Below are 11,515 nucleotides of genomic sequence, written 5' to 3'. Positions count from 1 at the left end.
TTTTATAAAGTTAAATTTCAAAAAGGAAAGCCAAAATAAAATCAGTAAACTCTATACATATACTTGCTACTTGTTTCTCATGAAAGAAAGTATTGCATGTATAGTAGTCTATTCCTCAAACTCTTCATAGCTGATAAAAGAAATCAGTGCATGAAAAGACTTCAAATAAATATCAATACCAATTAAAAAAAAAAAAAGAAAACACTGGCTTTGAAACTAAGGTCTAACAAAAATGTAAGTAAAAAGCTGTCTAATCTAATTTCTTGTGAATTGAAAATGAACTATATCCTCCTAGGGATGGGATATATGAAAACCTTCAATACTTTTATGAACCCTTTTTTTAATTGCCTAAAGTTCTTAACTGGATACTATTAAAAGAACTGCGATAATATGGAATATTTCCCCTTACTCAGGTTTCTATTTTTCTAAGTAATCTATTCTTGAAAACCCATATGTGCTTTTTGTCAGGTATAGTATTTTCTTCAAAATGAAATAATGTGCATGCCTTGCTTCTGCAGTCCTCACTTAAAAATGCATGCTAATGCTCTCCTTGAATAAATATCATTGTTCATGTCAGCATATACTGCAGAACTTGACTTCACATCACCTCTCAAATTTTCTTAACATGTTTTCTAAATGAGGAGAAATTCCTATCATTTGCATTGTTAGTCAGAGAGCAATGAATTATGTATTGGTTTCTGACCTGTGAATGCCCAAAGCAGTTTGTGAAAATATATGGTCAGGATTATAAGACCTTCATTTAAACTGTTTGACTTTCTAGTCAAACCAACATTCTCTCTTCCATTCTTTCTTCTTTTCTTTTTTCTTTCTCAGTATTCATACATGCATTTTTCAGTCACAATTTAGCCATAATATGAGGCTATAATAAAAAAAAACCACACGTGTTTATGTGAAAAAAGAATATTTTTGCTATGCCCACTGGCCCCTTTGTGGCTTTTAATGTCCTTATCTTCCATGCCTTTATATTGGCCAGTGTTGCTCAGAGCATACTTAGCTCCCCTCTCATTTTCTGCTCAGTCTTTTTCACAGCTTTCTCAGCTTTTCATAAAAGAGGTATGGGCCTTCTGCCTTATTCAGTTGATGTAGTTCATTTGGGGATACATAGTGTGAGGTGCTATACAATGTGTCATATTGTATGTTTTTAATAATCCTTCTGTTATATATTATTGTGGTTTATAGTTGAAGGCAGTGGGGTCAGGATTTCACTATAAAAATGTGCTAATTTGTTTCAGGAATTATTGGTAAAAAATTCACCAAGTCTCTCTCTGTGTAATGGAAGTATTTTAGTAATTTTTAGTTTCGGCCTTTGTTGACAGTGGCATTTCAAGTAGAATCAAAATATTTGTTACCTACTTTATTGGTGTAATGCAGTACCATAACTCTTCTTCAATGTGGTACCTTCCCCATATGGTATCATAACTCTTCTTCAAGGGAAGAACTCTTTTTAAAGTGGAATATTAAAAATTTTGTCTGAACAATAATGAAAAATGCTCCTCCATGTGCTTTCTTTGAGAGATCTCTGTAGTTAAATCCTCTACACAGAACAAATTGATACACAATTGCACATGCATGAAAAATTCCAGATAACTGAGCTTGGAAGTATTGAAAATAAAGTTTTATCTTTGCTACAATAAATAATTTTGGGTTATTAAAATATTACCTGATGAAGTCAATGGTTGTAAATTCCTTTTTTTGAAAGAAAGTATTAACAATTGAAAATGATGATTCCTTTGTTGTCAGAAATACATAACTGATGGTGGGCATTTGTCATTCTCATTATCTCTATAGTCCACTCTCCTGTGGTAAGGCAAGTAGGTTTAGTTATCAGGATCTAATGTGCTTCACCAGAAACATCAAATGAGGGGAGGCATATTACAGGGGGAAAGAGGCAGGACCAGGTGAGGATATATTGCACACCAGCCCTAGGTAGTTTTACATGATACTATGGGTTAAGAAAGAAAGTAAGATACTTTGTGGAGGAACTGTGACATTCAGAAATATTAAATTTCTAAGCTTTGAAATAAAATAGCACTCAGCATCTTACTTTCTAGTAAAGCACAAAATTAGTTCTTGTATATAGAAGAGGGGTAATTTCCATTTCTAAGTAGCTAAATCATCTCTTTATATATAGTATATATTACAATATATGTTATGTATAAGATTTGCTTTATACAAAAATTTATTAAGGCTTATGTATTAATGTTGTGCATTTTGAAAATTTAAGAACAATTCTGAAAGACGAATCGGAAAAAAAAGTCATTTCATGTCAAGGAAACAGATTAAATAGATAACAATAATTAAAAAACAGATTCATGATTGTCATGTCATAAATGTCAAATGCATTTATCAACTGGCTATGCATATAATGAGTCACAGCTTCCACATATATATATATTTGTTATTGACATGTGTAGCTCCTTAAGTGTACCTATTAATTGCAAACACAGAAGTACAGTCTGTTCTCATTTTACATTGCTTTTCTATATGCATATTAGAAAGAGATAACTTTTTAAAGACAAATCTGAGAAAATGAGGTAAAAAATTATTTAACTCTTTGAGAGACAAATATTAGTTGTCTTTTAGAAACTGAAGAGAGGATTGAACAGACAGAAGTTTCAGTAGAACATCTGAAAATATCTCCATGAATGAAAGTACAGAAAATGGATAATTTTGTCCCTTTCAGATACCCCCATCCTTATTTTAATTAGCTTGCTAATATAAATACAGCAAAGTTGTTGTATTTTTTAAATAACTCTTTACTGAATATGTCAACAAGATAATATATAGTGTATAGTGAGGTTTTGAAGTTAACAATGCGTGCAACATGGCAGATTGCAGAAAACAGGTAACGCAGACTTCAAACCATCTATTTTTCCATGTTAAAGATAGAAAGTATACCAAACACAGAACAGAATCAAGTGTGCATATCTCAGTTTAAATCAATTTTATGAAAGATTACCTTCAGATATTTGGGATATCAACTCTTGATAACAATTTGTTTAGTAGCTTATCTGTTTCTGAGAGGGTCAGAATTCAGCTCTCATGAGGCACATTTCCACAGAGCCCCAGTGTAATAAAAGGTTGCCAAATCCCTTCTGTGCTAGTTTTCCATATGGACTACTAGCCAGCGTCCTTTTAAAGAGTAAAACATTCTCTGCTGTACAAAAGTTTAATGCCAAATGCTTCAATATTGCCTGTAGTATCATCTGGGATACAAAGTGCCCTGTTCAATAGAGTTCAGGGAAGGAGTGATCATCAGCTTCCTAGGATTATCTCTGTGTTTAGAAGAGAGCATCAGGCAGGATTTGATGAGGTTCAGAGCCAGTAACTTTTGGTTTTGGCACTCACTTCTGTTTTGTTTTTCCACTGAGCTGTAAAGACAAGTCATGTGTAAAACCATTATTCTCATGTTCTAAAGAAAAAAACTTTAATATCTCCATGTTAAATTTAAGGTGAAGAAGTACTATAAATGTAGAATTCAATGGGAATTAACCACTTTACTGTCAAAAGCTGAGACTGAACTTTCTCTTCAATGCCTTTAATAAAGTGCCTTATGTAGACCCTTAAAACAATAATATCACTATGCATAAAGTTTTTCTTTTTGCAAAATTTAAATTAATAAATTTTTCAGAGGGAGAAACTTGTTCTCATGAAAAAAAGAAATTTCTTCTGAGAAAAATATAGTTGAATTACTCTAGTAGCAAATTTCATATGCTACTTCATTTTTTACTTTTTCATGATATTCACTGTAGTCCTTTATTGGGTTACATGGAAAACTGCTAGTATCTTTTCAGATCAAAGTAGCTTATTCCCTAAATATTCTTATAAAGAAATTCAGTAATAATGTTCCAATAAGAACCTGTTAACACAAAGTCCATGCATTAATCTGGTATTTGTTTCTGCCAGCAAGCCACATGCAAGTAGCACTTCTTAAAGTGACAGAATCCATGAAAATAAGGACCTGTTTGTAAATATATACGTTTTCAGAAAGAAGCCAAGTACTAGGAACAGCAGTGTTGTGATAATTCTTTAACAAATTTCACTTAAATGCTTATTTTATTCTACACCAATCTTTCTGCATGTCTGTGTCAACTATTAGCAGTATACACTATAAGATGGGTGAGATTTTAACTGAAAAAAAAAAATTGTCCCTAGATCCAATGAACTTGATCAAATCAGGGCTTAAAAGTGAACATTTTGAGTGAGTTGCACATATTCAGATTTGGCACCTTTGCTCTATAGCCTTCAGTTTTTATATGTGGTCGGATATCTGCCCTAAGTGAAGATCACGCAAGTTTTACAAAGCCCAAGGAAAAAGCTACTAGTCTTAAACTTTATATTGACAAGATATTGTTGTCCATTTTTAACTGATTTTTTCGACATACTTTACCTAGTGAAGTTTGCTTGCTAAGTGCTTATCTAGGTGAGAACTGAAATGAAAACTCAGATGTTTGTGTGGCTGACACTTTGAGAAGCCCCAAATTCTGTTGTAGGTTGAAATACATTAACCCTTTTGGAGCTAAGGAACAATTAAATAGGGAGAAACATTCTTCAAACTACAGATATGACCTTTCAGTTGACTACAACTCTGAACTTTTTTAGATAATATTCCCAGCTCTATCCACAAATTTTAGTATAAGGCCCTAGCAATGTTTTTTCAGAAGAGCCTTTATAGTAAAGAAACTTTTGTTGGTATCACATACAAAGTGATTTTTTTTTCATACTGAAAAGAAGCATAAAGTAGGCTATCTTTAATATCACTGTGATTTTTGATCTAGGTAAGCGAGTCATAGTCTACGTATATATATATACACATACATACATATATATGTTTCATCATTCAAGAGCAAAATGACCAGTTTGTGAATGCCTTCTCTTTTCACCCTATTCTATAAGTAACCAGATTTGCTGTCATCAGATTGGGCTTGTGGATCATTCACTTGTAGTACATGCCAAACTCCCTGAATATTGCTATAAATAAGGTGCCTATAGTATACTGAGGTCTAGAACAGAAGATTCCTCCTGCATCAGTAAATACTAATCAGCTTGTACTTTCAAAGGAGGCCTTTTGAAACCAAATGTACAACTAGTTATTTCACTGAAATTAAATACTAGTACCACAACCAATGGTAATCACTGGCTCTCCTTAACTTCAAGCAAACTGCAGCATTCAACAGAAGTGTGCAGAAGCACAACTGTTTGCTGCTTGTCTTTTGAGCTGTGGCATCTATAATATGTTAAACAAAACAAAACAAATTAAAAAAACCCAAGAAACCACCAAAACAAAAAACCAAAGCCCAAAAGTATAAACCTTATCATCACTAAATAGATGACAGAAAAAACCTGACCACTTTGCATAGACATTTCTATCTAGAATTATGGTATTTGAAATCATATGGTAAACTTTTAATCAGCCAAATTTTAGTGACATAACTATGACAGTAGCCACACAGGTTGCTTAGAATACCCACTATAGCTGGAGAAAATAGCCAATATATAGAATATAGACTGGAATTTCAAAATGCGATTTTAAAAGGTGTTGCTGGGAGGAAGTGGTTCCTTACAAAATGTACTTTGCCATCAATCATAACTGGGTTCATTTTGTCATTGCAGACAATTAGTGTTATCAAGTGATCTGAATTACAGAAAATACATGCTCATAGACTGCTGAGTTTCAAGAATGGGTTGAGTAAAATGAGTGAAGGAAAGGATTAAAACCTTTTTTTCCAGCATAAGGAGCTTCATAAAGTGACAAGTCTAAGCATTCCACTGTGAAGGTGCTTCAGCCTTTACTTCGAATCCACATGCAGCAACTTTCTCTCTACCCCTTCGTGATCACTGTAAAACTTTCTCTCTTTGGTTCCCTACTACTTCTGGGAAGTTTCGTCTCTATCTTTTTTCTTTTTCTTTTTTTTTTCATGATGTGATGTAGCTTTAGCTTGTTTCCAAACCCAGGAGAAAAACAGCTACATTAAAAAAGCAAACTGAAAAACCCCCAAATATAAAAAAGCAAACTGAAAAACTCCCAAATAATTAGATTCCACCACAGTTCTTGGCAGTCACTGAGTTTGCAGAGTGGCTGAAATATTACGTAATTTTGAGAGCTGCATTATGGTTTTAATAACAAGCATGATGTTTTGCATGGTGCATGTAAAGCTCAAGGACTGAGAAGAATCTGAGGGTATAAAAAAACAAATTCTAAATGCAGCTTCTGCTTGTGGAGCAGAAATCATTATGGAAAACTTGAAAATGCTTAAGGTAAAAGAAGGGTAATTCAGAGGGACACTGTGTACCTGTGTTCTCAAAATTCCCCAGTCAATCAAATGCTTAGCTAATGTCAGTCTCTGTATACTTTAATTAGGAAGGAAAAAAAGCGAAACAAACAAACAAACAAAACCCACAAAGATTTGTACATGATTTTCCCCATTGAAGATATTTCAGTTTATAATAGCTCTACTGGTCTTCCCAGTACTAAATAATTTTTTACAATATATTTCTCGTTTGTTTTCTCTTTTTGTCTTTTTTTTTCTCCTATTTCTCCATACTGAACATAACTCAGGCCCCTAAGTCAAACAAATTATTAGCAAAACCTTTGCATTGCCATTATATTTTGCACCACATTTTCAGCAATATGCACTTTTAGATTTCAAATTACATGAACACATACATGAATACTGCAGAGCTGGGAGCACTCAGAATTTCCCTCATTCTGGCCTTACCTGAACATGCTCTGTCAACAAATGATGCTCTATTGAGAGGTGCAACTTAATGACAGCTCTCTGTTATGTACTGTTACATAACCTTCGCCTCCCACTGAGAAGGGTCAGAGAATGCCTAAAGCTTCTTAATCCTACTGAAAAGCGCAAACAGTTTCTGAGATAAAGTATATAGTATTGGGGACATTTTTGGGGCAACTTTTGCAAACAGGAATCAAGGTCACTTTGAGTTTTACACTGACTTCTTTCCACGTTTCCTATTCCAAATAGATTGAAAGAAACTAATCAAACAAGAAAGTAGCTTTTTTGGCAGCACTCAGAACTCCAGCTTTCAGTTGGAGGTGAAAAGTGCAGACCTGACAAAGAGGAAGGGATGTATTTCCAATTGTTTGAAGCTCAACAGCAACTACTGGGTTCAAGTCAGAAGGGTTGTGCCCATTTTATCTGAATTGCTTTTATCTGTTCCTAGTGACCCTGTTTTAATATGCACTTATTTTCCTGTATTCCAGGCCACCTAGAAACTTAACATCCCTCACTCAGACTGCTTCGACAGCAAAGTAGTTAATGTTTGAAGAATGAGTCATTCTTTCCTTTGCCATGACATTGGGTTCTTATTGTACAACCCTGTACAGTACTCAGCAATAGTTTTTAAAGATTTAAAAAGCAAAGAGTTACAAAACCATTTGCAATTAACTTGAAATAGAAAAGATAGCACTTTTTTTTAAATCCCATTATATAGTACACCGTATAAATTACAGAGTATTCAAATGCATAAATGCATCTGTGTAACATTTATCAAATGTAATTTTTTCATTATTCCTGGGGGGCTTATTTTTTCTAGAGTTCTTTCTCCTTGTCCTAGAGACCCCCATGGTCCTTCACTATCACGTATGACAGTGCTCCAGGTCTGAGACGTTGCTGTTGCAGTATCGCATGTTGTTGGGGATGTGGCAGTCTGTGTAGTTAATGCCCCCGTTTGGGGTATAAATGGGCTGCAGTCTGAAATCTCCTTTAAGGAGCTGATCATTATTTAAGGAGACAATCTGGAAGCTGGTTTCCGTCATCTCCAGGATGGAGTTGTCCTTCTTGGTCCCTGCCTCACAGTAGTCGTCTTTCCGACGGCCCCGGTTATATTTCCACTTCTGGGAGGTGTAACGACCTTTTTTGTGCATGTGCCAGCAAAAAATGCTGAGCAAGACCACCAGGACAAATATCACTGCACCCCCAATCAACCCTGCCAGCAGAAATGGGGAGCCTAGGTTCTGAGAAGTCGTCTGCTCATGGCTGGAAGGGATGTTGCTGCCATTGAAAAAGGAAGCCTTGGTTGTGGCTTCTGAACAGACAGTTTCTTCTCCAGTCCGGTAGTTGTTATAAGTATCCAGTGGAACTAAACAAATCCGGTAAGTGGATTTGGGCTCCAGATTTACCAAGCTTGATTGCTGCTTCTCACCACTAATTATTCGTTCATGAACAATTCCTCCTACCAGACTATGGCCCATTTTAACCCATGTGAGTTTATATGCCATCACGGTAAAAAGTGACATCCAGTTGACTTGGATGCAAGTGTCATTCACAAAGTGGATGGAAAGCTGAATCCAATCAGACAAAGGAGGTGTCACCCTTTCTCTGTCCTCCCTGTCAGGCACAGTGGGGAGTGTGGCTATGATGGGAGTGAGAGGAATATATTTACTACTCGAGGGAGGAAATGATGGGCTGGGAACTAATGTAGTTGGCATGGTTGTAGCTGGGCCTGGGGTGATGATAGGTGGCAGACCAGGGGTGGTGGTGGGGCATGACAACATATTCATATTGAGCTCCCTGACTGCCATACCTCGGACCTGCTCTGGTCCCTGGCACATAAAACCACGTACATTGATGGAAGAAGGAATAAACTTGAGCCATTCAGTGACCCACTTAATGCTGCAGTCACACAACCAGGGATTATTCCTTACAGTGAGTTGTCTCAGGCTATGGAGATTATCAAATACTCCCTTTGCCAACATCCGAAGTTGATTGTTGGAAATATCAAGACGTTCTAGTTTGTGGAGGTTTGAAAAGGCTGTGAGTGGTATATGGGTAATCTGGTTGTCCTGCAAGTAAAGTCTTAGCAGATGTGTACCTGGAAGATCGGGAGGAGGGTGAGTCAGTGAATTCCGAACTATTGAGAATTCCTTGAGCTTGGAGAGGTGGCTAAAAGTGCCTTCAGCTATGCCTTTATTAGTGAGGAGATTGCCATCCAAGATCAGACGCTCCAGACTTGTAAGATTCTGGAAGGCCAGGTCTGAAATGACGGCAATTCGGTTTTCGTCTACGCGAAGTTCTTGTAAGTCCAGCGGAAGGCCTACTGGCACGCTGCTTAAGTGGTTCTTGGACAAGAACAGAAGCTTGAGGCTGATGGCTTCCTGGAATGCCCCATCCTCAACGCCAACAGTGGAGATGGAGTTGTCATCCAGGTGCAGTTCTTCCAGCTTCAAAAGCTGAGCAAGAGCAGCACGTGAAATGGTCTGAATGTTGTTTTCCTGCAGGTGGAGAACCCTGACATTCTTGGGCAGGTTCATGGGGAATTCATCCAATTGATTTCCATAAAGGTAGACTGTGTGCACAGACTGGACATTGTGCAACTCTGCAGGAAATCCAGCATTATTAATTTGGTTATTATGGAGGTAGAGGACGGTTACACCCTCCGGTATCCCAAGAGGCACTGAGGTCAAGCTTCGTTCATTACAGTAGACAAAGTTTCGGTCACAGCGGCAAACTTTTGGGCAGGCCAGAGTTTTGGAGACCTGCATGTAGAGCCCCAGGGAAAAGATAAGCCATGATTTCATGAGAAGAGCCCAATCTGTGGGCCACATTTTAGTCCACAAACCCATTTCTAATTTAAAGAAATAAAGTACCAAAGTGTTTAAGAACTGATAACAATAATAACGCACAGGTAACAAAATCTCAGGTCATTAAAATTGGCTTCTATTTATGTCCAGTGTTCAGGCCAGAGTTAAAGTCTTGCAGGCTAAGCATAAAATAATCCTTTTATAATTGGCCTGCCTCCTACTTCTGATAAGGAAAACACAGTCTGATTAGCCAGGGTTACAATGTTTGTTGCCTTCCTCCATGTGTGCTGAAAGAACCAGTAGCCATGTCTTAGCAAATGACCCACAGGTTTCTTTAAAGCTACCAAAAGTCTCTGTGCTTGGAGGTGTATTTCACTGAAGTCTGTTGGCTTCTGTCAGCTTTCTGAAGTCAGCAAAGTCCTCATATCCACTATCTGCCAGATCTGGTCTGCCTGTAGAAGGAAAGAGAAAAGAAAAAGCTTAATAGCATGAAACGTTTAATAGGGAAAATTAGGCCCATTAGAAGACTATTCTAAGTCTGAGCTCTTTATGGATTTCGGGGTAAAAAAAAGGAAAAAAAGGCATTAATATTAAACATTAGCTTAATATTACTGCTAAATATTCTTGAAATAGATTTGATGCAAAGTCATTGCAATGACTGAAAGACTTTCAGTGACTTCAGTGAAGGCTAGATCTATTACTTTCATTTGCATACTATACCTCCAGTCTTTGTCCTCTCACAGTCTGTTTAAAATTTTAGAACTAAAAACAACCCAAAAACCTAAACCATTTAACTGGAAATTTTTGCTCAGGTAATTATTTTTCTTTTGCAGAACCACTGACTTCAATGACTACTATTCACTGATGCCTGACAGAGCAGACTCTGGGCTGTATGATTTAATCATATTCTACATTTTTTTCATTTTCTACCAGACTCTGGAATATTCTGCTTCTATTTCTGTAATACCATTACATATATTGTCCAAATTAATGCACACTGCCGGATTATTTTGTCTTGCTCTAGTGAATTATTGACTTTGAGAAGAGTCTTTTAAACAAATATGGTAGTCCACGAATGTAAGATACCCAGCTGTTAGACATGTACTTGCTAAAACTATCATCTTGATATTGGTTCTGATGTGAACTATGCTGTCAATAGATTCCACAACTTGCTTTCCACTAAACGAAACAGGCTCACATCTGCTAAGTTATTGTTTCAGGAGATCAGCTCAAACTATGGCAGTTTTGCAGAACAGCTCCTTTGAAACCATAAAGGTTAGATATGGCTTTTAATTTTGCTACACAGTTATCTGTGAATGGTTACATAAACAAATGTGTTAACTTTGGTATAGCTGAGTTCCTTAATGTGTATCTTCAGCTTGTAAGCATAGGCTTTATGTTCACAGCTACTATTTATTATTCAGATCTATAATCCAATATTTCCTCTCTCTAAAGTATGCAATGAAAGGTACTTTGTTGTTTGATGCTGTCTTGTCTCGTTGTATGTTGTTTCCAATGATTGTCACCCCATCCTCCCCTCCAAATGCATAGTTGGACCTAATGAAGGATATCAGCCTTGGCAAGTACAAAGCATGTGTAGATCTCAGGGTCTTCAATTACAGACACATAAGCACAGTAATCTTCCAGGTTTTGTTTATCCAGATCAAAGCTCAGGCTAGAATTTCAAGAAAATAGAATTTTAGTGAACAAAAATCTTGTTTCTTAATGGTGGTTGATTTTTTATTTTTTATTATTATTATATTTATATTTATTTAAACAAATTAAGAACATCCAGGTCATTCAGAAAGAAACTTACTTTTAGTACATAAAACCTTGTTAGTCTGATACAGCTGTGCAGTTTATAACATGTCCCTGATGCTACTTTTGGGAATCCCATGGACGGGTAGTGTAGAAAGCATCCTTAGGAGTCAAACTGTTATATCCCTTCAA

The 11,515-nt window shown here is 36.4% G+C and overlaps 1 protein-coding gene across 3 annotated transcripts in view; it reads right to left on the bottom strand.

Annotated features, from left to right (window-relative positions):
• Positions 1 to 6,353: 6,353 nt before the first annotated feature.
• Positions 6,354 to 11,515, bottom strand: part of FLRT2 (fibronectin leucine rich transmembrane protein 2) — a 60,059-nt gene continuing 54,897 nt past the window's right edge. For all 3 annotated transcript variants that reach the window (XM_058806275.1, XM_058806276.1, XM_058806274.1), the window contains one exon: positions 6,354 to 10,017. In XM_058806275.1, coding sequence (XP_058662258.1) covers positions 7,622 to 9,607 — 1,986 coding nt within the window. In that variant the 5' untranslated portion in view covers positions 9,608 to 10,017 and the 3' untranslated portion in view covers positions 6,354 to 7,621. The remainder of the gene's footprint in view (positions 10,018 to 11,515) is intronic.

Source organism: Ammospiza caudacuta, chromosome 6, assembly GCF_027887145.1.
Source record: "Ammospiza caudacuta isolate bAmmCau1 chromosome 6, bAmmCau1.pri, whole genome shotgun sequence".
NCBI lineage: Eukaryota > Metazoa > Chordata > Aves > Passeriformes > Passerellidae > Ammospiza > Ammospiza caudacuta.
The sequence above is the reverse complement of the archived record's forward strand: the minus strand, read 5'-3'. Positions and strand labels throughout refer to the sequence as shown.